This window comes from Neofelis nebulosa, chromosome 2 (assembly GCF_028018385.1).
Source record: "Neofelis nebulosa isolate mNeoNeb1 chromosome 2, mNeoNeb1.pri, whole genome shotgun sequence".
In the NCBI taxonomy this organism is placed as follows: Eukaryota; Metazoa; Chordata; class Mammalia; order Carnivora; family Felidae; genus Neofelis; species Neofelis nebulosa.
This window is the reverse complement of record NC_080783.1, coordinates 115,965,875-115,993,069: the sequence shown is the minus strand read 5'-3', so window position 1 is coordinate 115,993,069 and position 27,195 is coordinate 115,965,875. Positions and strand designations below refer to the sequence as shown.

The 27,195-nt window shown below is 40.0% G+C and overlaps 1 protein-coding gene across 7 annotated transcripts in view; it reads right to left on the bottom strand.

Moving 5' to 3' along the window:
* The window catches only part of POGZ (pogo transposable element derived with ZNF domain), a 52,266-nt gene that overhangs the window by 6,850 nt on the left and 18,221 nt on the right, over positions 1-27,195 (bottom strand). For 4 of the 7 annotated variants that reach the window (XM_058715764.1, XM_058715768.1, XM_058715763.1 and 1 more), the window contains 11 exons: positions 24,651-24,775; positions 23,501-23,659; positions 15,329-15,504; positions 14,317-14,425; positions 12,552-12,842; positions 12,253-12,471; positions 9,986-10,092; positions 8,963-9,300; positions 8,437-8,591; positions 2,613-2,713; positions 1,930-2,076 (listed from right to left, as the gene is read on the bottom strand). In XM_058715764.1, the coding sequence (XP_058571747.1) occupies positions 1,930-2,076; positions 2,613-2,713; positions 8,437-8,591; positions 8,963-9,300; positions 9,986-10,092; positions 12,253-12,471; positions 12,552-12,842; positions 14,317-14,425; positions 15,329-15,504; positions 23,501-23,659; positions 24,651-24,775 (1,927 nt within the window). The remainder of the gene's footprint in view (positions 1-1,929; positions 2,077-2,612; positions 2,714-8,436; positions 8,592-8,962; positions 9,301-9,985; positions 10,093-12,252; positions 12,472-12,551; positions 12,843-14,316; positions 14,426-15,328; positions 15,505-23,500; positions 23,660-24,650; positions 24,776-27,195) is intronic. The other 3 variants (XM_058715765.1, XM_058715767.1, XM_058715766.1) reach the window with 3 other exon arrangements.

Here is a 27,195-nt window from a genome sequence, read left to right as displayed (position 1 = left end):
ACAGTTTAAAATTCCAGCTTAAAAACAAAACACAACAAAAGCAACAACAAATTCTTCCTTGCTAACCTATCTCTTCCCCTGGTTCTGCCACCCTCAGTCCTGAAACTTTTAAAAATAAGTTGTCTCCATTTCCTGACCTCTCCTTCATTCGTCCTGCCCAAGTCTAAATTCCACTTTGCTAACTGACCACCCGGCTCCTGACTATGTTGCAAAATTAAAGGTTGGCCTCTTAAGTTTCTATGCTGACATAGAAACTGCAACATTTTGATCACATCCTTTTCTTCAAAACACTTTCCTCCCCTCAGCTTCCTCAACATCAGTCTCTTCTGGTTTTCCTTCTAGGACTATGGTCTTGGCTTTGTAGACAGAGTCTTCGGGGGTTCTAAGCATTCATCTTATTCTCAATTGGAGGTGAGGGAGCATGGCAACTTCTACATGTAAAATCACTTGATTTATAGGGTGCTTGGGTGTCTCAGTAGGTTAAGCCTCCGACTCTTGATTTTGGCTTGGGTCATGATCTCATAGCTCATGAGACTGAACCCCAAGTTGGGCTGTGCACTGAGCCTGCGTAAGATTCTCTCTCTCTTCCTCTCTGCCCTTCCCCACTTGTGCACACATGTGCACTTGCTCTGTCTCAAAAAAAAAATAAATAAAATTAAAAAAAAATCACTTGATTTATATAATAATAATTCCTAAGTAGTTTTTCCATGGCCTAGGCTTTTCTCCCAGACTTCAGACCTGTATATCCAACTCCCTGTTTAATAGACAACTCCAGCTGCTGTCCACAGATACGGCTAACTCAGAATATCCAAACATGTTATCCCCCTCCCACTGCCAACCTTACTTTCTGCAGTGTTTCGATCTCAATAGTCTCACCGTTCGTCCATTTTCCCCAACACAGAATTTTAGGCACTATTCCTAACTCGTTCCTCACTACCTTCACTTCATCCATATCTACATTGTAAATATCACTTACCTTCTCAGTATCTCTCCACTCTATCCTCTTCTTCCCCTCAAAGCCAGTAGCCACTACCATCACTCACCTAAACTGAAAGAGCCTTTGGCCTGTCCCCCTAACTCTGGTTTCAATCTCCTCCAACAATTCATTCTCCTAATGCAGCTGGTGTAATCAGGACTAAAAGTAAATTTGAATATATCACTCAAGGACTTAGAAAAAATCCTTTTAATGCCTCCCCAATGACTTATAAAGTTTAAACACCTTGGGTGCCTGGGTGGCTCAGTCAGTGAAGGATCTGACTTCAGCTCAGGTCATGATCTCACAGTTCGTGAGTTTAAGACCCACATCAGGCTCTGTGCTGACAGCTCAGAGCCTGGAGCCTGCTTTGGATTCTGTATCTCCCTCTCTCTCTGTTCCTCCCCCGTTCATGCTCTGTCTCTCTCAAAAATAAATAAAAATGAAAAAAAGAAAAAAGTTGAAACTGCTTTTCATGCTTACAGGATTCTCCATCACCCGTGTCCTAGCTTCTGACCCCCCCCCCCCCCTTATACCCTACACTTCAACCACAGTGAACTTCCTTTAATTCTTTGAACCTCCGTCCTCTCACTCTGTGCTTGGAGGACATTGTTCATCCCACTTCACGTGGCTCACCTTCATCATCCTACAGGTCTCAAATACTCTTCTTCCAGGAAGCCTCAGCAGGCTTGCAGAATAGGTATATGCTGTTCTATAGCCTATACTTCCCCTAACACAACACTCTCCATGCTCTATTGTACTGTTTAACTGTCTTGTTAGCACAAAATTTCTGGCACCTAGCCCAGTGCACGGCATATAATCGAAATCTGATACGAAGTTTTACAAACACATGTGTAGTACCTTCTCTACCAAGATTATCTGCCTAGCTCAGCCCTGGCCTCAGCATCCATAAAATTAAAAAAATGAGAATATGGGAATCGCTTGGTGCCTGGTACCTGGTGCCTCATGTAATGCTGTTGGAATGCATTGCCATTTTTGAAGACCTTCAGGCAATAAGGGCAGAGCAGATGCCGAGTATCCTCATGGATCATCCGAAAATGGACATCTACCTCAGAGTAGAGTGAGGAGCGATATTGACACACCTATGTCACATAAGAGGGAAAATAAGCTAAGAGCGAAGTGAACAACTGAGGCCTTAAAAAAGAAGTAGCAACGAAAATGTCAAAATAAGAGAAAAACTAAGTTCTCCTAAATGTATAGAAATCAAATTATTATTCTTAGTCTGCAATGCAGGGCTGTTTGTGATAAATTCAGCTGTGAATGAAGATAAAAACGGAGAAGGACAAGAAAGTCTGAGAACAAGTCATATTGTGGCTACAAGGAGTAAAGTTTTCTTGGTCCATCTCCAGAGGGCAGCTCAGGAGACACACTTCCACAGCATGTGTGTATGTTCTCTGATGGGTTCCCTGGCTGGGTGCCTGCACATGTTCCTTTGATGTTTTTCTCTGGCACAGAAAATCCTGAAACAGGACCTATGTTTATTTTATTTCTTCTGGATCTCCCCAGTGTCCCTAAAACTGAGTGTGTACAGGAGGTACTCAGCAATGTTCATTAGTGAATTCTCTGTATTTAGCCTGAAAGCAAGGTGGCTAAGGCTCCCTAGAGAAAGAGGCAATACCTGGCAGACATAAGGCATCTCTCCAGGCTTATGAGTATCCTTCATATGCTGGAGAAATAGTGGCTCACTCTCAAACGCCCACTCACAGATCTTGCACTTGGCTGTAAGAAGAAAAATAATCAATAAATCCACCTGAAAATAAGACCAAAGTCCCGCTGACTCATAATCTTTATTTTCTCTGACTTCTCTATCTTCATTTTCAATAATCAGTAAAATCACTGAGTTTCTTCTTTCTTTAAAATGGTTGTCTTAATGTCTGTGTTGCTGATGACAAAATTTTATGTCTCTAGTTCAGACTTTTTACCAAAGTCCTGTTTGAACTATCTACAAAACATTTTTAATTGGCTATTCTGCCACCAATTCTAACTTAATTCAGCCTCCTCTTCCTGATTTCTGTTGTTTCCCTTCTCACTTCCCTACCTCCTCCTGCACTTAGGCACTGTCTCTGAGTCTAAACACCTGTGTTCTACCACCATTATTTCACAATGCATCAAGGAATGGTCATTTTGCTATTCTCACAGACAAAAACTTGGTAGAAACCCACAGGATTTTCTACTACTAATCAGCTGGCTTCCAAATATCTCGTATCTCTCTCCAATAAACAGTGTCTATGCTTTACATACCATTGCCAAGTGAATTCTCCTAGAATACTACACTACTTCATTTCTCTGCTCAAGAATAGACAATGACTATCTCCACATTCACCAGACATCTACTGAATGAGTATAAGAATTGATCCTTAAAAGACCGACAATCATGAACAGAAGTTCTTGCCTTGTTACGAGTTGTTGAGATCATTAAACTTTGAAATCAGTCATTCTGTCAAGCTTATAATTGTGCAATTGTGAATTTTTATCAAAAATATCAAAAAAATTCAGAATTGCTATGTATTTTGAATTAAACAGACAAAATTATTTGTTTTTCTTACTGTCACTGGAATTATTTTCAAGTTTTTGCAAATATGGAAATAGTAAATTTGAAGCTTTAATCATTTACTGGACAATGTCCAGCACCTGCTCGCCCCAAATAGTGAAACTGAAATAATTCTTTAAAGTAAACTAACAAGGGGGCAGCAGGGCGGTTGAGCATCCAACTCTTGATTCTGGTTCAGGTCATGAACCCAGGGTTGTGGGATGGAGCCCCGCATCGGGCTCTGTGCTGAATATGCAACCTGCTTAAGATTCTCTCCCTCCCTCCCTCCCTCCCTCTCTCTCTCTCCCCTCCCCCCCAACCCCCGCTCTTCTCCCTAGCTTGCACACACTCTCTCTCTCAAATAAAAATTAAAACAAAACAAAACAAAACCAGGTGTTATTAATCTGGGGTCCATGGAGGAGGCCTCAGGGAACTTCAGTATCGCCTGAAATTTTTGCAAGAGTACAATGTTTATTTTTCTGAAAGAGCATTCACAAGTTTGTGTTTATCTCAAAGGGGTACGACAACCCATTTAGAAGTACTGCCTAAAGACTCGTTAGGTGCTACAAGGACAAAATAAGTAAAAAATTCTGTCTAAAAGGATGGAGAGAAGCTGTGAGCTACATAAGCTGAATGCTGTAAGCTGCCAGCAGAGGGTCCAAGAGTAGAATGGAAAACAGCACACAGGTATGGAAGGTGCGTGACAGGTTTGTGGAACAGTAACTAGTGGCACGGCAATGTTTTCTCCTGTTTTTGTCCTTCACCTCTTAATTCAAATCGCTTGTCCATGAGTTACTTTTTTTTCTAGAACACCTTTAACTACTGTTGCTTTCCAACCTTCTGTCCTAGCCTTTCTTATTCTGTGTTTTCCCTAGGCAATCTCATTCAACCTTGAAGGCTCTTCCCACAACCTATACATCAGCTCTCTTGGTATAGCTGTCACACATCATCAATAATAACATTTATTAAGCAGTTTCTAACACATAAACACCATGCTAAGATTTAATCTCATACCAAGAATACCAGTGAGATAAAAACCTGTGCCATCAGTGAATTTAAGAGGTCTCTATTAACCATCCACATCTGTTCTAGTTCTACATTGAAGATGGTATAGAAAAAAATCTGAGAGAGAATTAACTGATTTTGCAAAGCAGCCATCCTAACACGGTCCCTTCCAGTACCATTACACTCATGTCTTTAATACCCAACATAGTCTCTTACTTTGAGAAGATAGGAGTGAGCTACTATAGCTTCTGCTTCCTGTTCTCCAAATTTTGAAATAAAGGATAGAGACCTTATACCTTTCTAAGGCTCAGCCAACCTCATCATTCCATATATTCTAAGACCTTATCAAGCAATCAGTTCCCTCTTTGTTGTGTCTTTTTCCACACCGGATCCTCCCCTGACATCTGACCATGGTTAAGTTGCATGAAGCATCCTTCCCTCAACTCTACCTCTTCCTCAGTCTACTGCCCTTAAACAAGTGTTTAAACAAAATATAATGCTATTAAGATTATACTGTTACTGTAAGTAAGTGTAACGATTCATTGATGTTTTGGGGACAATTCAGGAAATTTGAAAATGGACTAGGTATTAGATGATACTAAGGATATATGGTGCGCCTGGGTGGCTCAGTCGGTTGAGCATCCAACTTTGGCTCAGGTCATGATCTTGAAGTTTGTGAGTTCGAGCCCCACATGGGGCTTTGTGCTGATAGTGCAGAGCCTACTTAGGATTCTCTGTCTCTCTCTCTCTCTCTCTCTCTGCCTTTCCCCCACATATACTCTCTCTCAAAGACACTATAGCTGTATATAGAAATAGGTATTTTTTAAAGATACATCCTAAAGCTTTTGAGAGCGAAATGTCATTATGTCTATAATTTAAAAATACTTCAGAAAGGGTGCCTGGGTGGCACAGTCAGTTAAGTGTTCAACTCTTGGTTTTGGGTCGGTCATGATCTCACAGTTTGTGAGTTCAAGCCCCACATCAGGCTCTGCTGACAGTGAGGAGCCTACTTGGGATTTTCTCTCTCTTTCCCTCTCTTTGCTCCTCCCACTCTCTAATTAAATAAATAAACCTTTAAAAAAATAAAAACACTTCAGAAAACACCTTCAGAAAACAAATGGAAACATTTTTTCAAAATTAAAAAGAACAATGGGTCCCAAAATATGAACGTTAAAAAATAAGCTACTTTTGGGGTGCCTGGGTGGCTCAGTCAGTCGGTTAAGTGTCCAACTTCGGCTCAGGTCATGATCTCACTGTTCCTGAGTTTGAGCCCTGCATCGGGCGCTGTGCTGACAACTTAGAGCCTGGAGCCTGTTTCGGATTCTCCTCCCCTGTTCACGCTCTGTCTCTCTCTCAAAAATAAATAAACATTAAAAAAATAATAATAAGCTACTTTTATGCAGGATCTGCCACTGGTGCAGAACAGAGGAGTTAAAAAAGAATCCAAGAATAAAACGGATACATACTAAAATATAGAGAAAATATTTACCTCTTTGGGTCAATGATTTCTCAGGTTTTTCATCAGTATAAATTTTAAGTCATAAATTACTCAAAAATTAAAAGTCAGACATAACAAGAGTGGTTAAGTAGACAAAGACTGATGAGGTTCTGATGGTCTGGGGTTTCCCCCACAAGGAAAAACTTATCTTCCTATGTACAGTCCAAACTTACATGGAATTAACAAAAATCCACCAGCAGATTCTGTATAAAAATGAGGTGTATGCAGTGGTTGTTGTAGATGAGTTATTCAGACTTTCCAAGACTCTGGGGTCCTAATCTAGACCAAGTTGGCTACTTTGCCACTAACTGCATAGTGATTCCAATATCCATTCTGTTCCCAAATTATTAGTCCGAAGTTCCATCTCATTAATTTTTAAATCTTGATTGCAGGCTGAAATGATTGTATTTTGAGTATACTGAGTTAAAATTTCAGCGGTGCCTGGTTGGCTCAGTAGGTAAAGCATGAGACTCTTGATCGCAGGTGAGTTCAAGCCCCACGTTGTAGATAAAGCTTACTTAAAAACAAAACAGGGGTGCCTGGGTAGCTCAGTCAGTTGAGTGTCCAGCTCTTGATTTCGGCTCAGGTCATGATCTCACCGTTCGTGAGATGGAGCCCCGTGCTGGGCTCTGCATTGACGGTGCACAGTCTGCTTGGGGTTCTCACGCTCCCTCTCTTTCTCCCCTCCCCCACTCACGCTCTCTGTCTCAAAATAAATAAAAATATAAAAACAAAACAAAACAAAAAAAACCCTGTAAAAGAAAACCAAACCAAACCCAACAATAAACAGTTAAAAGGAAAAAAAAGTAAACATTCTTAAATGTTTTATTTTTGAGAGAGAGTACGAGTGAGAAGAGGCAGAGAAAGGGGGACAGAGAATCCAAAGCAGGTTCTGTGCTGACAGCAGAGAGTCCAATGTGGGACCTGAACTCATGAACCATGAGATCATAACCTGAAGTTAGACACTCAACCAACTGAGCCACCCAGATGCCCCCAAAAAGAAAAGAGGTTTTTTAAAAAATTAAAAATAATTTCACTTAAAAAATTTTTTTTAATATTTACTTTTTAAGAGACAGAGAGACAGAGTGTGAGTGGGGAAGGGGCAGAGAGAGAGAGAGGGAGACACAGAATCTGAAGCAGGCTCTGAGCTGTCAGCACAGAGCCTTATGCGGGGCTTGAACCCACCAGCTGTGAGATCATGACCTGAGCTGAAGTTGGACGCTTAACCGACTGAGCCACCCAAGGAGCCCCTCACTTTTTACTTTTTAAAAATGGCTACTAAAAAAATGAAAATTGCATATGTGGCACGTTATGTTTCCACTGACCAGCATTGGCCTAAGCCACAAATGGCAATCCCTTTACCCTTGCCAGTATGACCAAGGCCAAGGAGATGTAATGAGAAAACAATTCTGCTTAGTAAGAAACAGATTCAGGAAAGACACAGGAAGATCAGGTGTTCCTTCGTCTGTGCTATTTTGTGCCTGAAGGTAAGGCCCAAGATGAACATAGCCACTCTACTACAAGCCAGAGACAAGAAACTGCTGAGAAGTAGAACACTCAAGTTCTGGCCTTGCAGCTTACTCTACCTCAAGTCCTCTCAATTAAATGATATAATGGGGGGTGCCTGGACTCAACTCCTCACAATGGCACCTTACTAGAGATGTATGCTCTGAAGTAAATGGCTTAATTTTTGTAAGCCTGTGTTCAGCCTATATTTCCTCACCTGCAAGATGTCAAGTGGAGGTAACACTCCACATCGTATCTCACATTTCATTGAAAGCACTATCTTAATGGTAAAGCACTTTATAATGTTACCTTTTGTCCTATGTAAAAGCTATCAGGGCACTAACTAAAGTCGAGGTCCAAATATAGATGACTGCTCCTCCTATAAAAAAGATCTTGGGGCGCCTGGGTGACTCAGTCGGTTGGGCATCCGGCTTCGGCTTGGGTCATGATCTCACTGTCCATGGGTTCAAGCCCCGCATTGGGCTCTCTGCTGACAGCTCAGAGCCTGGAGTCTGCTTTGGATTCTATGTCTCCCTCTCTCTCTGCCCCTCCCCGACTCACACTCTGTCTCTCTCAAAATAAAGTAAAAACATTAAAAAAAAAAAAAAAAAAAAGATCTAGGTAAGGGATCCATCATGTTATATTATATACATTACAACACATTACAGTGGTCCTGAACCAAAGCCCCTAATACTTCACGATCTAGCACTGAACTCAATTCAGGCTTGAAGAGAAGTCTAAGTTGTAAGAATAGATGATGAGTGAAATAAGGAATTGACTAGAAATGTGCCAAGAGCTTTCCTCTGTACTGATACTCATATATAAATAATGGGGTCCCCCCAGTGCCATTCAATGAATGAAGAGCAAAGTCTACCCCTAGAGTTTAAGAGTTTCCAAACTTACTAGTCGATTCATAAGGACTATGAACATTTTCCAAGTGGCACTGGAGCTGGAAGGGCGTGGAAAACTGGCGGTAACAGTGTTGGCAGATGGTATGACCATCTACCTCACCATTCTGCTGATCAAGTTCTACGTGGTGTTTCATATGGTTCATGAATCTGTAGCACAGCACACGGGGAAAGTACAGAAAACAAAAAAATGAGCCTTGGAATCCCAGAACACACATTACATGTGTCCCCTCCCGCCCCCATACATACAACTTCCCCAGTTTGGGACAGTCCTTTTCTGAGCCCAGAAAAGGGTTCCTAAAAGTAAGAGTTCTGTGGAAGGATGTACTGGCTTCCTTCACTCCACCCAAAGTTATCTATTATTACCACAATACCTCCTCCTTCTAAAGTACCATTTATTGACTTAATGATAATCCTTAGCCAGAATGGATAATAGGACTGTTGCCCAAAGAGAAAAACTTAAACATCTAAGAAAATTTCAGTCTTCTTTTGTCCAGGGTAACCTCTGAGGCTATACTTACCGAATGTTGTTTTTTAGCCTTTTGGTACAATGTGGACATCGGAAAGACGTGGCGACCTTAGGGAAGTTTGTGAGTTGGGCCACTTTGCCACCATCCCGTCCATAGTAGAAGTCATCTACTAGCATGATGAGTTTGGTCTGGACAGCATCACCCACATTCTCATTTGGCTCTGGTACTTTGGTAGGTGGGGACAGAGCAGGAATAGGTGTGGAAGAGGGTGTGGAAGCAACAGGAGCAGTTTTCTCAGGGGACGGGGGCTTTGCTGCTGATGGGACACTGGGTTCTGAATCCAGAGACTTTCCTTTCTTCTGGTATTCCACCATTTCTGGGCAACAGTACTATAAAGGAAGATCATTGTGGTTATCCTGGGGCCTGGGATGTGTTAACTCCCCAACCTCATGAACATCTCCTGGGAATGGTGTGATTCTAGGTATTCTCATCCAGGTTTCACCCTTCGGTGTTCTACAGTGTTTCCAGGACTCCCACTTTTTCTAGTGGATATATATTTACAGCCATATGCCACTCCAAACCCCGTACCTTATACTTCTCCTTCCTGCTTTACGTCCTTTAACCACCCACTAGCATAACCTACCTCTAAACTCCCTGCTAAGAAATTTCAACCTTTGCGTCTGGACTATTACCAAAAAATGAAAAGGCTAGAAATGGGAACTGGTTAATGACTGACTCCTGATTCAGCCAATGACACAATAAATAGAAGATAAACCAAGGCCAACTTGGCTTGAGTCCTGATATCTAACAAACCTGTCCACCTGTGCAATTTCAAAATCAATCATGACCAAGGAATTAAGGTCACATATTAAGGTTCTAATCTACTAGAGGTTCTTTAAATGTATCCTTCCACATTCCAAAGTATAAAACTCTTCCAAAATAGGCCAAAGGAGAGCATATAAAGCTTCCTAGTCATCTCAGAGCCCCCGTTTCACAAGTTCCCAAGCCTATAGGAAGTATACAGTGGTAGCCATTGAAGCTGGATCCCCATCACAGGTGGTAGGTATCACTTACACACATGTGACCTCTCAAAGCTTCGGTAACACGGAATTGAGCATTACATCGTGGACATATTTTCCGTCCACCATCCTGGAGGTCGAACACTGGGATGGAAGAGGTCACTGGAAGAAGTGAAAAGCATTGATAAGCTTAGTATGATGATATTTGACAAAGATTATTGGCCCTTTGAAGAAAGGTTAAACACTTCCTGAAGAGCACATTAATGTTTATCAGCAAGCATGAGAGATCACTATGAGGAACATTCTTTTCATCATTCTTCTACCTCATGGCCAGCAAATCACAGCTCACAGATAAAATCCAGTCAGATGCCAACTTCTGTTTGGTTCATGAGCTAGGAATGGCTTTTACTTCTTTTTTAATTTTTTTGTTATACAATTTTTTCTTTAATTGTCGTAAAACATACATAAAATTTACCTCTTAACCATTCTCCAGTGAACAGCTAAGTACGCTCGCATTGCTGTACAAGCAATCTCCACCAGGACTCTTTTCCTCTTGTAAAACTGAAGTCTATACCCATTAACTAATTCCCCATTCCTCCCTCCTCTTAGTGCCTGGCAACCACCATTATACTTCCTGTCTCTGTGAATTTGACTCCTCTGGGTACCTCATTTAAGTGGAATCATACAGTATTTTTCCTCTTGTTACCAGCTTAGTTTAATACTTAGCAGAATGTCTTCAAAGTTCATGAATGTTGTAGCATGTGTCAGAATTTCCTTCCTTGAACAATACACTACTGTATGCATATATCGTATTTTGTTTATTCATCAGCTGATGCTCACTTGGACTGCTTGGAAGTCCAATAGTCTTTTGGCTATTGTAGGTAATGCTGCTTTGAACATGGGTTACAAATATGAGTCCCTGCTTTCAGTTCTTTTGGGTCCTACCCCAGAAGTGGAATTGCTGGGTCAGATGGTAATTTTATGTTTCACTTTCTGAGAAACCATCACACCAATTTACATTTCCAACAGCAATGCACAAGGGTTCCAACTTCTATACATCCTCACCAACATTTGTTATTTTGTTTTTTGGGTAAGAGCCATCATGATGGGTGTGAAGTGGGATCTCAACACGGCTTTGATTTGTATTTCTCTCATCATTAGTGATGGTGAGGATCTTTTTGTGTGCTTAGTGGCTATCTGTATATCTTGTTTGGAGAAATGTCTGTTTAACTCCTTTGCCCAGTTTTTCATTGAGTTGTTTGGTTTTTTTTGTTGTTGTTGTTGAGTTGTGCTTTATAGATTCTGCACTTCATCTTAGCCAAAAGGCTGAGAAGCGACGTGCTTTATATATTCTGGATGTTAACCTAACCCTTTATCAGATACATGATTTTCTAATATTTTCTCTTATTCAGTAGGCTGCTTTTTCACTCTGTTCATAGTGTTCTTTGATGCCCTTTTAAAAGTTTTAAATTTGATGTTGTTCCATTTATCTATTATTATTATTATTATTATATTCTTTTGTTACCCGTGCTTTTGGTGTCATGTGCAATAAATCATTGCTAAATCCAGTATTATGAACCTTTCCCCCTATGTTTTCTTCTTTTATAGTTTTAGCTCTTATGCTTAGGTCTTTGGTTCATTGAGTTAAACTTTTATATATGGTGTATGGGTCCAACTTCATTGGATATGAATGCCCAGTTTTTCCAATACCATTTGTTAAATGTTTCTTACATTTTTAAATGGCTAAAACGAAAGCGAAAGAAGATATTCTGACACGTGGAAATTACATAAAATTCAAAGTTCACAGTTTTAGTGGAGTTCGGTCATGCTTATATGCATATGTCTGCGGGTGCTTTTGCACAACAATGTGTAGTTGTAGCAGAGACCCTATTTAGTGCATAAAACCTAAAATACTTATCTGGTTCTTTAGAGAAAAAGTTTGCTGACCCCTGCTCTAGACCACTGAAAACTCTCATGCTCATAATCTTGTCTCCACCTGGAAACCTCCCTACCAATTCCTAACTTTTAAACCTTGTGCAGAAATCCACCTCCTCCATGAAGCTTTCCTTTGATTACACCACCCATCTCTGATCAACCAGTCCATTTCACTCATCTCCACAGCACAAGAGACACAGAATGGTTTCCTTGTAGCTGATTTAGTTATACTTTTCACAGTGGCCATCCTCTTTCCTACACTATAGTTTCTTGTGAGAACAGACTGTGGCAACTATATTCTAATTTACATCTCTATTTCAAGGCATAGAGTTCTGATATATCGAATGCTTTATTAATGTTTCTGAATGACTGGTCAGGTTACTGTACCTTTCATTGAAGACTCAGGTCCGCTAGTTCTCTGGGAGCCATGGGCAGAGCTGTTGTTGGATACCACCACTGGCCCAGGACTCTGGCCCAGGGAAGGGATGGTGTTAAGGGTATTCACCAGTTTGGCTACTTCATTGCTATTTTCACCTGTAACCCCGGGTCGCTTCACAGTGACAAAGCTGGCAATGCTCACTGCAGGTGGAGAGGGGAAGGAGGGAGCTATGTTGGCCAAGTGATAATCATCTGTTCTCCACCCACAGCCCTGCCCAGTACGGCCATCTCCACTTCCCAAGGCTCACCTAGCTTGGGATTGGGTGTCTGGCTGGATTGGCCTGGAGGCTGAGAAGCCAGCTGCCCCAGTGAGGTTGGCTGTGTGGCGGTGGGAGTGGTAGAGGTGCTGGGGGTGGACTTGGTTTGCTGGGACTGCGACTGTGGGACGGTGCTCCGAATGGTCAGAGTGGCCGGGATGACGGTGGTGAAGGTGTTGGTGGTGGGCCGCACAGGCATCGTGGAGCCTGGCCTCACTGGGGTCATCTGAGAGAACACTTGTGGGACTCCAACTGTCGGCTTAACAAACTGGGTACCTGGAGCTTCAAAAGAGAAACAAAGTACCACATCTTGGTCAATGAGCTCACCTTTAATATGTTCTACCAGTGTTTACCGGAAATACTGGAATAGGAAAAAATAATTTCTCCAAACTGTTTGCTGGCCATCAGAGGTTACCAAGAGTAGCACATTAGACATTTTTAATGTCTAAGAAAATAGGTATGCAAGCAGATAAAAGAACTTAGCCTAAGTAACCAGCCCTATTAAACTGAAGAAGGAAGATTCCTATCAATTCCTCCCCAAACACCTTACCACACTGCCTTTTCCATCCCAAGAATACAATTAGGAGTAGCTTGACCTCAATACTGAAAAGAACAAGGATGAGTACAGACTAGGAGGCAGTATGGGTATATATAGGCCAAAGGGCAAATGTGGTCCTGAAAAAAGCTATCTTTCTTTTTCAGGACACTAAAGGAGTCCTCCATTCTTTTCTATGCATTCAAAAAGACTGACTATGCCATTCTATTGGGATGTCCCAGAGGCGAATGTCCTGGCTCAGCTACAGACAATTCCATGGACAGGTGTATAAGAAATATCAGAACTAGGTAAGATAAGGTCATGAGACTGAAGGCCAAAAACACTCTGTGGGCTCTGAGAACAACAACGACAACTTAGACCAGCTTATGGAGGTACCTTCACAACAACGAAATTAAGATCTCTTTTGGTCTGAATTGTAGTAAACTTACAGACACTTAATAAAGAACTGTGGGGAAAATGACAGGATTTCAGAAAATTATTTTCAATTCAGTTTCTTAAAAAAAAATACTAACTAGTCATTGGCAATATTTATCATCAAAGGTTAGGTCATTTGTTTTATACCCAAAATCTATGCTATAAAATTAAAGGGAAAGAAAGTTTATAATCCCACCATGTAAGTGAGTAAACTTACAAGAAATCGGAAATTTGAGAGTTTGCATTAATAATATTCCTTCAGGATAACAAACTTTACAGCTGACAAAAACACCAGAAGCAGAAAAATGACTGTATAAACCCTTCTTTAAAGGGTGGTAAAGGGGCGCCTGGGTGGCGCAGTCGGTTAAGCGTCCGACTTCAGCCGGGTCACGATCTCGCGGTCCGTGAGTTCGAGCCCCGCGTCAGGCTCTGGGCTGATGGCTCGGAGCCTGGGGCCTGTTTCCGATTCTGTGTCTCCCTCTCTCTCTGCCCCTCCCCCGTTCATGCTCTGTCTCTCTCTGTCCCAAAAATAAATTTAAAAAGTTGAAAAAAAAATTAAAAAAAAAAAAATAATAAAGGGTGGTAAAAAGTTAAAAAGAAAAATAAAACCACCATCCTGGCCAAAGGTTAGATATCATTTTTAAAAATTGGGCTTAAATCAGTGTGATCTTATATTTTTAGATTTTCCTTAAGTATGCTTTTTAAATGACCAAGAATACTTTGAGACAGTAAAAACAAATCTTCTGGATGCCAGTTTATTTCAAATGGGTAGACATTTTTCCTTACCTGGGACTAGTGTTATTGGTCTAACCGTTTGGCCTTGCTGTACGTTCAGCACAATCCCAACCTGATTCATTGCATTTTGTACAGGCCGGACATTTCTTACAGGAAATCCCTGCATTAAAAAGCAAAATGATCTTTAACATGGAGATTAGCTAACACTAGCAGATACTACAGTAAGACTACATCCAAAAAATTCCCACTCTTACCCAGTGGTTCTTTTTCTAGAGGTAGAGCTTTTAAATGACCAAGATGGAGAAATTTAGGAATTTTGGCAAAAGTTTTGAGTGACAAAATATCAAAACTGAAGAATAAGCTTTAGTCCATATGAGCAAAAATGAAAATCTACTTCCTGTCTTAAAAAATCAGCTTAAAAAATACCTCATCCACAAACTGGCCCCTAAACAGATAAAGACATAGAAGGGGAAAAAAGTGACACTCTAAGAGTATTCACTGGAGTGATTCAACACAAACCAATTGTTAAGAAATTGTTTCCAAAGTCCACAAACCTCTGGCAAATCTGTAAGAGGAGAGTTTGTAACTCAGGAAGCCACAGGCCAAGAGCAGCACTTGCCTTTAGGTTCCACATCCAGCATCAGGCTTTCAACTTCAACTGACATTATGTATCAAATAATCTGCCTCCTTCTCTTCCAAAGTTCTCCCTGCACTTCACCAATTTCACACACAGATTTCCAAGTCAATTAACTCACCCATTATAAGAAAATCAACCCAAGCAAAGGGCAAGAAGCTTTGAGGGCCAAGTATTAACACTTCCTAATCTAAGCTTTCCAACTAATTTCTGCCCAGATCTCAATCAAACCACTTAACAGCCCTCTGAAGGATAGGAAGAAGATATTACCCAGCTGTATGTTATATTGGGCTTTCCATAAAAGTTAGTATCAAATTATAAAACAGCAAATGAGAAAGCCAGGACAAAAGACAGGACTTAAAACTCCAAAGATTCACACAGTCTTTCTTTCCTTCCCTATCCAGCCCCAGAATTCAGAGTCCTACTCACCTGCGTAGTGATGAATATTGGTTGTGAGGCCACAGGAGAACTAGTCACATGATTGGCATTCTGCATGACCTGGACAGGCCTCAATACTGGTTGAGTAACCATTGTGCCCAGACCTGGGGTTGGATTCTGGGTTAGGATGAGCGGCTGTCCACCTTGTTGGACCAAAGAATTGCCAGCTAAGGGTAAAAGAAAAAAAAATGTAAGAGAAAACAAAGCCACATTTTACAAGAAACATTGGGGTCTCAGATAAGAAATGCGGTCTCAGATATTAAAATATCCAAAACTGTCACAACTCACCTCAGGTTTAACATCACCAACCTCACCAAAAATTTAAGCTTCACCCAAATCTACATCTAACAGAAAAACAGGTAGATAGGGGAGGTTCACTAATATCTCCCCCGTATATCTTAACTAGGGATGTCTTAATTTAGTAAGACTTTTTCTACATGGCTATCATTTGGACTCTGATGATTTAATATACGATTTAACATAATCTCTCCATACCAAACTAGCAAAACAAAGTAACATTTTTTTTACATATTTTAACTACGTGAAACTTATTTTGTCAGAATGTAATTTGCTGTTAGCGAATCCACTTTAATATTTTTATCAGAGAAGTATTCATCAACAAACATTAATTCAGCAAGTACACAACATCTATAGAATGATGCCTCTTCCTAGTGATTTCAAATCTCAGAAATGCAACAGGTTCTCTAAGCAATCAGTGGCTTTTACAGATATGGGAACAGAGAGATTGACAGGCTATCCGTCTCTTTTTTGACATCAGAACTGATAAAGACTTGGTTAAAAACTAACCAACACCCAGTAAAAATGGTATGACTTTATGAAGCAGATGATTCATTCATAATAAATACTAATAAACTGGCTACTGAAACATTTTAGGTTGTTTTCATTTGTGAAAAAGGTAATTTTGTAAATGTTTTAAAGTTTTGTGTTTTGTTTTGTTTTTTTTTACTACATTGGGCTAAAAAAATCATTAATACTAAATTTTACTGATTTACAAAGAATACCCCAAAACCAGACAGAAAATTTCAGAGTCGATATACCTAACTCAAAGATTCAAATAAGACACTGTGCCGGGGCGCCTGGGTGGCGCAGTCGGTTAAGCGTCCGACTTCAGCCAGGTCACGATCTCGCGGTCCGTGAGTTCGAGCCCCGCGTCGGGCTCTGGGCTGATGGCTCAGAGCCTGGAGCCTGTTTCCGCTTCTGTGCCTCCCTCTCTCTCTGCCCCTCCCCCGTTCATGCTCTGTCTCTCTCTGTCCCAAAAATAAATAAAAAACGTTGAAAAAAAAAAAATTAAAAAAAAAAAACAACAAATAAGACACTGTGCCTCAACTTTTTGCCTCAAATAACCACAGTGGGATGGGTTCCTCTGAATTGTATGTCCTACTTGACAGACGGAGTCAGTGCAGTTAGCTACAAAGCTAGACTACTGGAGTGGGTATACAGGTGGCTATTAATGGGCCAACAATGGCTTGTCCCACTTTTTTCCAGAAATTGAGTGCCCATCAGTGGACTAGACCTCATAGTTATGAGGCCAGCTGAATAGTCATTATGAGAGGTTGACAAACAGAAATTCCAAGTTCTATCAATGCTAATTATATTAGCAATTTGCTATTTTAATTTAAATGTTTTATTATGGAGAAGTTCAAATACACAAAAATAGAATATCATAATGAATGTACCCCATGTACCCATCACTCAGCTGTAACAATTATTAACTAGTATCAATTTTGTTTTATCTGTACTTGCCACCCACTTTCTATAATCTAATAACTCTAATGAATTCTAACAAAATATTTTAAATGATTCTACATTCTTAAGTTTTTCTTTAAAGAAATTCTGTCAATTCATGGGTCTTACAAAGTTCTATTTCCAGAGGATAAAAGAAGCAGGCAATCAGAATCCTTAAACTTGAAATGCCTATAGAAGTATCAACCAACCAGCACCCTGCCTCACAGGGTGCTCTCAAATAAACTGGGAACCATAGCCATAAACTGATTAAATACAGGTTAGAGATTCAGCAGCTTCTCTCACAATATGCTGTTTTTACAAATCTGAAGGTCTTCATGTTTCCTTTATTTTTTTGTTTACTTACATAGTCTTAAAACCCAGGGATGAGAGCTAAATTGAGTCAAAATGGGCTAAACAAGAGTTGAAAGTCATTATTAGTTATAGAATAAGAAATCTATTAACATTAAATTCACATCATTCACAGCTCAGAATTAAGCAGTGGTTTATTTCACTACATACTATGTCTTTCCAATGCAAACAAATACGATCAGTCAGAACTACAGAAATCATTTCTAAACACTGAGTGGTAGATTCTGAAGAACAAAAAGGATTGTAAAAACGTTCCGAAGTTTTATTCCTGATACTTTCTTAAAAAAAAAAAAAAAAAGCTTTACTGAGATAACATAAACATATCATACGTATTACCCATGTAAAGTATACAATTCAGAGGTTTTTAGTATATTCGAATACAAGGTTTGTGCAACTATCACTTCTATTTAATTCCAGAACACGTTCATCATCCTAAGAAAAAAATCTTGTGCCCATTAGCAGTTTTTCCCTATCTCCTCTCCCCAGCCCTGGAAACCACAGATCGTATAAATGGAGTCATACAGTATGTTGCCTTTTCTGTCTGACTCCTTTCATTCAGCACTACATTTTCAAGGGTTATTCATGTTTTAGTATACATCAGTATTTCATTCCTTTTTATGGCCAAATAATATCCCACTGTACAGATATACCACCTTTTGTTTATCCATTCAACAGCTCATGCTGTTCCATTTGGGGGCTATATGAATAATACTATGAACATTTGTTCAGGACATTTGTGTGAACATGTTTCCATGTTTCGAATATACAGCTAGGAGAACTGCTGAGTCATGTAAGTACACTTAACTTTTTGAGAAATTGACAAACTATTTCCCAAAGTGGCCATACCATTTTTACATTCTCATCAGCAATATAGGAGTCCCAATGTCTCCACATTCTCACCAACACTTGTTATTTGTCCACCTTTTTGATTATAGCCATCCTAGTGGGTGTAAAGTGGTAATCTCACTGTGGTTCTGATATGCATTTCCTCGGTGACTAATGATGTAGAGCATTTTTCATGTGCTTACTGGCCATTTATATATTCTCTTTGGAGAAATGTCTATCTAGATCCTCTGCTCATTTAAGAAATTGGATTGTCTTTTTATTATTGAATTGTAGTTCTTTATATATTCTAGTTATCATGTCCCTTATCATATATATTATTTGCACAATTTTTCTCCCATTCTTTTTTTTTTTTTTAACGTTTATTTATTTTTGAGACAGAGAGAGACAGAGCATGAACAGGGGAGGGGCAGAGAGAGAGGGAGACACAGAATCTGAAACAGGCTCCAGGCTCTGAGCTGTCAGCACAGAGCCCGATGTGGGGCTCGAACTCACAGACCGTGAGATCATGACCTGAGCCGAAGTCAGCCGCTTAACCGACTGAGCCACCCAGGCTCCCCAATTTTTCTCCCATTCTATGGGTGTTTTCACTTCTTGATTATGCCCTTTGAAGCATAAAAGGTTTTAATTTTTATAAAGTCCAATCATTTTTTTCTATGGTTACATATGCTTTTGGATCCTAAGAATCCACTACCTAAATCAAGGTCATAAAGATTTACACCTATGTTTGCTTCTAAAAGTTTTACAGTCTTAACTCTTACACTGACCATTTAGTTAACGCTTATAAACGGTAAGGAGTGGAAGGGCCACTCCATCCACTTCCATGTGGGAAAAGTACCCAGTTGTCCCGGTATCATCTGCTGAAAAACTATTCTATACCCATTATATAGGAAAGGATTGATTACATTTTATTCTTAAGCAATTATCATTCTCCATGGAACAGGTATTTTGGAGTACAGAACAAAACTGTGTCCATATCCTTTCCACTATTTATTCTTTCAAAATAATCTTTACCTTAATTATATTTTAACACTTGACTCATAAAATACTACACACATTTAAAAGGCTTTTTAAAAATTATTTTAACATTTATTCATTTTTGAGAGACAGAGCACAAGCAGGGGTGGGGCAGAGAGAGAGGAAGACACAGGATCTGAAGCAGGCTCCAGGCTCTGAACTGTCAGCACAGATCTGGATGCGGGGCTCAAACTCACGGATGTGAGGATCATGACCTGAGCCTAAGCAGGATGCTTAACCGACTGAGCCACCCAGACACCCCTAAAAGTTCTAAAGTACAATGATAAACACTCTTGAATCCATCACCTAGCACAGGACTAGACCATTACAAAAACCATCAATGTACTCCTCCTCCGTCTCAACTCCTGGCCTCCCTCCCACATTAAAAAAAAAAAAAAAAAAGTTCCTCAAAATCAAGAGTCAAGAAAATGCTTTTTATATAGAGAGGGCAAAGAAAACAAGAGAAATAGATAAATTATAAAAGCTAAATCAGTGCCCCCAAAAGAATTTTTTTTATAATATAATTATTGGTGGAGGTGGCTATTGATAACCAGGAGCCCAACCAGTTTTAAATATTTGTTTGTTTATTTATTTATTTTTATTTTATTTTTTTGAGAGAGAGTGGGGGAAGGGCAGAGTGAAAGAATCCTAAGTAGGCTCTGTGCTGTCAGCTTGATCCCACGAACTCTAAGATCACAATCTGAGACGAAATCAAGAGTCTGGTGCTTTAACCTACTGAGCCACTTAGGTGCCCCAAATCCACTCTATTCTGAAGTCTCATCCTTAAACCTAGACTAGCATTTCAAGAATATCAGATAAGGGTGCCTGGGAGGCTCAGTCGGTTAAGCATCTGACCTCAGCTCAGGTCATGATCTCACAGTTCGTGAGCTCGAGCCTCACTTAGGGTGAGCCCCACTTCTCTCTCTCTTCTCCCTCTCTCTCTACCTCTCGTGGGATATTCTCTCTCTCTCTCTCTCTCTCTCTCTCTCTCTCTCTCTGCCTCTCTCTCACTTATGCCCCCTCTCAAAAAAGAAAAAAAAAGAGTATCAGATTTAAAAAGTTACAGAATTGCCTGTATTATGCAAAAAGGGGGGTGGCTAGGCAAATTGGATTTATTAATGCATGCTTATCTATGCATGAAAGTTTTTTGGAAGAATATACACGACATATGTAACTGGTTACCAGTCTGTACCCAATTTTTTTCCCACTAACATGGGTTAATGTTTTATTTATTTATTTTTTTTTTGAGAAAGAATGGGGTAGAGGGGCAGAGGAGAGAAAATCCCCAGCAGGCTCTATGCTCAGTGCAGACCCTGATGCGGGAATTGATTCCATGACTCTGGGATCATGAGCTGAGCTGAAATCAAGAGTCAGATGTTCAACTGACTGAGCTACCCAGAACCCCCATGGGTTAACATTTTAATTTAAATACTAGAGGTATCTGTATATAGATAGATTTTTTTTTTTTTTAACTTTGTACACAGCCCTAGGTGGGCTCGGAAATCAAAAGTCCATTCAAGGAGTCAAGGAGACTAGGTCATGTCAGTGTGTCCTCATAAGCCTTGGAGTATCATACGATCAAAGAAAAATTTAGTTATGCTGGTTGCTAACAGCACTTTGACAGATTATTTTAAGAGAAATACAGGAAAGCCATATAACACAGAGGAAAGGACACAAACTGAAATCTAGACAATTCAAATCCAGTTTAGTCACTTACCAACTATTTGACTTTAAGCACATTGTTTAGACTCTCTAGACCTTTGGTTTCCACATCTGTAAAATGACAGAATCCTCTGGATAGTGGTTCCTCATCTTTATATGTATGTAAAGGCCCCTATCTATAAGTTCAAAAAAATTCTAAGGATGTTTCATATAATAAAAATGGTATTTTCAGTACCCAACAACTGAAAAAAATGCCTACAGAAATTAGATTTAAGTTCAATAGTACCTAAAGTTGGCAGCAATATGAGGAAAGAGCTATTGGTGGGCAATTATTCAGGGCAATCTATTAGGACAATTTGAGACCATCTATCAAGTTTTAAATGCCTGATCCAAACAATTTCACTTTCTACTGCAGATATGCTTACACAGTGCACACAGATACAATGCCTGAGAATGCTCACCAAGCACTGCTTGTAATCACAAAAAATAAGGACTGTAATAAATATCTAACAGTAGAGGAGTAAATGGTTATAGCCAAAAATAAGACCACCATATGTACTTCTAATGGAAATATAAACTGATACAACATTTCTAGATGGCCATTCCAGGAAAAATATCAAAAGCCTTAAAAACTATGCTGACTTTCGATCCAATAATTTGACATTTATAAATATGTTCTCAGAAGTAAGGAGGTGAGAAAAGACACAGAGACAGAGATGCTCACAATAGCTCTTTAAAGTAGTAGTATAGCCCTTTACAACTATCGTTAATAATAAGTAACCAAACAACAGGAAATACAGTTGACTCTTGAACAACACAGGTTTGAATTGTGAAGGTCCACTTGTATATGGATTTTAAGTTTATTTATTTTTATTTTTTTTTAATTTTTTTTAACGTTTATTCATTTTTGAGAGACAGGGCATGAGCGGGGAAGGGGCAGAGAGAGGGAGACACAGAATCTGAAACAGCCTCCAGGCTCTGAGCTCTCAGCACAGAGCCCTATGCAGGGCTTGAACTCACGGACTGTGAGATCACGACCTGAGCTGAAGTCAGATGCTTAACCGACTGAGCCACCCAGGTGCCCCTAAGTTTATTTATTTTTGAGAAAGTATGTGTGCATGGGGGAGGGGGGAAGAGGGCAGAGAAAGAGGGAGAGAGAATCCCAAGCAGGCTCCATGCTGTCAGCCAGAGCCCGACATGGGGTTTGATCCCATGGATCAAACCATGAGATCATGACCAGAGCAGAAATCAAGAGTTGGACACCCAACCAACTGAGCCACCCAGGCACCCCTGGATTTTTTTTTAATAAATATAGTATAGTACTATGTTATCTCTCTTTTTTATGATTTTCTGTATAACATTTTCTTTTCTCTAGCTTACTCTATTGTAAGAATACAGTATAATACATATTACATACAAAATCTGTGATAATCAACTTATCAACAGAAGGCTATCAGTATTTAAATTTGGGGGGAATCAAAAGTTATATGTAAATTTTCAACTATGCAGACAGTTGGCACCCCTACCCCCCATGTTGTTCAAGGGTGAACTGTACCTTTACTCATCAACAATGTTACAGACATACACTGATTAAAATGGGAAGATATTCATTGCATATTAAGGGAAAAAAGGAGGCAAAGAGTAATGCAGAGGCTGTATGATCCGTTTTTATAAAAAGTAAATCACAACATATACCACATGGGAGTATATAAAAGTACATATATGTACAAAATAAGAATTACAAATAGTTATCTCCAGGTAGTGAGATCACAGTTAAAAAATTTTTTCCTTCCTTTTATTTTTTTCAGTTTACTTTTTCTACAATACACGTATTATTCTTGTATTAATAAAGCTATTTTGTTTTTAAAGGAAATAAAACAATTAAAAGTAAGCCCTCTGCAGCAAGACAATGATTCTATAAAGGTGCTTATTCTAGCTTAGGAATCTTAAGACATAACTTGCCTTCAGAGTGTAAAAACAGTCATCAGAAATGAATAGAAACCAATACTACGCAGCTTCTCTAGTCAATAAATACACTAGAAGCACCACTCTTTCACCACTTCCTTCAAGTAGAAAACAACCCTATCCTATTTTCCATACGCAGGAACCAATGACCATATGAATCTGCCAAAGAAAATTCAGAACAAAGCTGCCCTGGGAGAATTCTTACCAAACTAGTGGGGCTTATTCTACTTAAAAAAATAACAAAAACAATCAAACAGCACCCCCCGCCCAATCTTTTTAATAGTCAGGAATTTTAGGTTTACATTTTCTCTCCCACAAATTACCAGCAGCAAGATCAGCTGCCCTCAGACTTGAAAGACCAGCATCCATTCAGCACTAACTCAGAAGGAACAGCAACACTACTGAATCACTTCCATATCACAGAATCATTACTAAATTCACTCCAACTAGTAGAACCATCTCAGTACCTAAAACTAAACAGGTACATCTGTTCCTAAGACCTCTTTATTTCTCTCTCTCACCCCTCTGGCCCAGGAAGAATTTCCCAATAATCCCACTTACCATTGTTGTTGGCAATTAGTGTGACAAGAGTCTTCTTTGTACTGTCGCTGTTCTGTGCCCCGCTGCTACTAACGGTGGTGGATGTAGAGAGGTGCCCAGCAACAGAAGCATGGGCAGCGATGGGCACTGGAGCCGAGACTGGCTGCTGGCTCACAGAAACTGTGGGGAAGGGGAGGCATAGTCACTTGGAGACAGGGACAGATGACACTAAAGGATATTGTTCTAATCCCTTTCATCTTGTTGTGGGTCTCTACAGCCAAAAAGTTTCCTGCTTTCTTTGCAAATCCAACTGTTCATCTGATTTCTCCTCCTACTTGTCCCTCGCTCCACCAATTAGACACAATGCCTTCTTCATCTCATATTTCCTGGTTAATTTAGATCGCGAGCTCACTGAACCAGTATTTTAAGGTTTTGCTTATAAAGCACAAGCAAATCTCTAGGACTCAAAGGTTTATTATCACCACTATTGGTATTTATAACCATGCATACATAATAAGCCATACACAAGATCCTGAACCGTGTCCTGTTTCAGCCTAAACCAATGCCATCTTCAGGTCTCAAGGTAGGAAAGATAAAAATAAAGAGAGCAACAGATACAATTTAGCAGGGGGAAAGAACCATCACCCACTCTCTGAATTTAGGGCAATCTAGAATTTGACCCTGCAACATCACGTTTTTGAAAGAGCAGCTAACAAGCCTATGTTTGTAAACTGTTCATGAAGGCAGACACAAAGCAAACTCTGTTCAGCTCACAAAGGAAACCAAGGTCAAGTAAAACAAACAAAGAAGAGAAAAAAGACTACGGGATCCTGTGTTTGACTGGGTACATAAATGAACACTGCCACACACACTACTTTGCGTTCTTGTTCGTACATTTGGTAAGAGGACTGCCAAATGATTGCTAAGCATTGGTTAACTCAACTCTCAATGTTTTAAATAAATTGAGCATAGTGTTTCTAGCTTCACATATGAAGAAACTGAGGCATTTTTACAGACTAAAGCATAGAAAAAAAAAAAGCACCAGCACCACAACGAGGCATCCATCCTTGGGTTCTTAAAAGTCTTTCTCCACCTCACACTTTCTTAATAAAAATGCCATCCAACTGAGTCAGTTTAAATAACAATCCAAGATCAAAAGAGTTTTTGTTACCTGTAGTAGTTTTATCCACTGAATTATAATCTTCAACGACAGAATCCTCAATGACATCGCTGATTTTCTGCCATGGCTCCAGTTCCTCCTCCTCACATTCCATAAAGAGGTCGGTGTCCGCCATGCTACAAGAAAAAAGGACCAAATAAGACACTGACCTCAATGGGGCGCCTGGGTGGCTCAGTCGGTTAAGCGTCTGTCTGACTTTGGCTCGGGTCAGGATCTCGCGGTTTTTGAGTTTGAGCCCCATCGGGCTCTTGTGCTGATAGCTGGGAGTCTACAGCCTGCTTCTGATTCTGTGTCTTCCTTTCTCTCTGCTCCTCCCCTGCTCACTCTGTGTCTCTCTCTCAAAAATAAACATTTAAAAAAAAAAAAAAAAGATATTGGACCTAAGAAGATATTGACCTCAAAATGAGAAGTGGTTTTATACAAAATATGGGATCAGATTCTTCAATCCACCCTTATGCTCCCTCTACCCTTTCCCCTAACCTCCCCCTACTGCCACATTTCGAAGGATCTAGAATTATAACTTTTGCTCTCTTAAAAATATTTATTTTGAGAGAGAGACAGAGCACACACAAGTGGGAGAGGGGCAGAGAGAGGGAGATAGAGAATCCCAACCAGGCTCTGAGCTGTCAGTGCAGAGCCTGACTGGGGATCAAATCTCATGACCTGAGCTGAAATTGAGAGTAGGACGCTTAACTGACTGAGCCTCTCAGGTGCCTCATTATAAGTTTTATTCTTGAAAACAAATTATGAAAGAGCTCACAGCAATTATTCAATAAGAGGAGTATAAAAATTTAATCTGTAATACCCAGGGCTATGATCAGGGTGAGGCAAATCATCCAAGTACAGGGTCTTCGATTAAAATGTATGTTTTGGGGGTACCTGGCTGGCTTAGTCAGTGGAGCACATGACTTTTGATCTGAGTTGTGATTTGAGCCCCACTGTGGGTACAGATATTACTGAAGAAGAAAATCTTTAAAAACAATAATAATAGGGGCACCTGGGTGGCTCAGTCAGTTGAGTGTCTGACTCTTGATTTTGGCTCAGGTCATGATCCCAGGATTGCGGGATTGAGCCACATGTCAGGCTCCAGGCAGGGCATAGAGCCTGCTTAAGATGCGCTCTCTCTCCCTCTGCCCCTTTCCTCCCTGCTCATGTGCTCTTTCTCAAAAAAAAAAAAAAAAGAAAAGTAAAAAAGGTATATTTTGCTCATTATGAACTTTTTCGTATTAATAGTACTCTTTTACTATGTTAAAATACTCTTTTATTCCTGAGCCTTTTTGCAATCTCTTAAATTTTACACCCAGGGTAAGAACCTCACTTGTCACACTACATTCCCAGTTTACAAACTTAGGCTGTTAGCTGCTCTTTCAAAAAGGTGATGCTGCAGGGTCAAATTCCAGACTGCCCAGAATTCAGAAAGTGGGTGGTAGTTCTTTTCCCTTCCAAATTGTATTCTTATACTCCACCATGACTTGGGAGTGAGCCTTTAATTTGAAAACACCTAAGTTACATGCTTTTTCTTTTTCAAGTTTATTTATTTATTTTTAGAGAGGGGGAGAGGGAGAGAGAGGGAGAGAATCCTAAGCAGGCTCTGCACTGTCAGCACGGAGTTCAATGTGCGACCTGATCCCATGAACCACAAGATCATGACCTAAGCCAAAATCAAGAGCAGGATGGACACTCAACCTCAACTGACTGAGCTACCCAGGCACCCCTACATGTTTCTTATAAACACAAAGTCTGCACCTCTGCAGTGTAAACAAAGAGCTATTGCTAGGCGCACCTGGATGCCTCAGTTAAGCATCCACTTTTTTTTTTTTTTAAGTTTATTTATTTTGAGACAGAGTGCAGGAGGGGCAAAGAGAGAGGAAGAGAGAGAAAATCCCAAGCAGGCTCCATACTGTCAGCACAGAGCCAAATGTGGGGCTCAAACTCACAAACCACAAGATCACGACCTGAGCTGAAACCAAGAGTAGGATACTTAACTGACTGAGCCACCCAGGTGTCCCAGCATCCACCAGACTCTTGATTTCACCTGCGTAGGGCTCTGGGCTGTCAGCACGGAGCCTGCTTGGGATTGTCTCTCTCCCTCTCTCTCTGCCTCCTCCTCTCAAAAATAAGTAAAAAATAAAAATAAAAAAGAGCTACTGCTATTCTGCCCCCCAACATCAGTAGACTAAAGGTCAACTTCTTTGTCTTGGAATTATAATAGCATTACTGCTCAATGCTCAAATAAAGCTTTTAATGCAAAGGCTCTCACAGTGCCCTTAGTATTTCAGAAACTTTTTTTTACCACATCTCTATGCCAAAAACCAACCTAAAACTAGTCTAAATAGTTGGGTCCATAGAACGTGACAGGATTCATTTTTAAGGTGCCCAACAGATGGCGTTGTTCCCTTGAAAATTTAAAATATCCAGGCAGCGTGATGGGTACTAAGGAGGGCACTTATGATGAGCACTGAGTGTTTTATGTAAGTGATGAATCACTGAATTCTACTCCTGAAACCAATATTGCATTGTATGTTAACTAAAATTA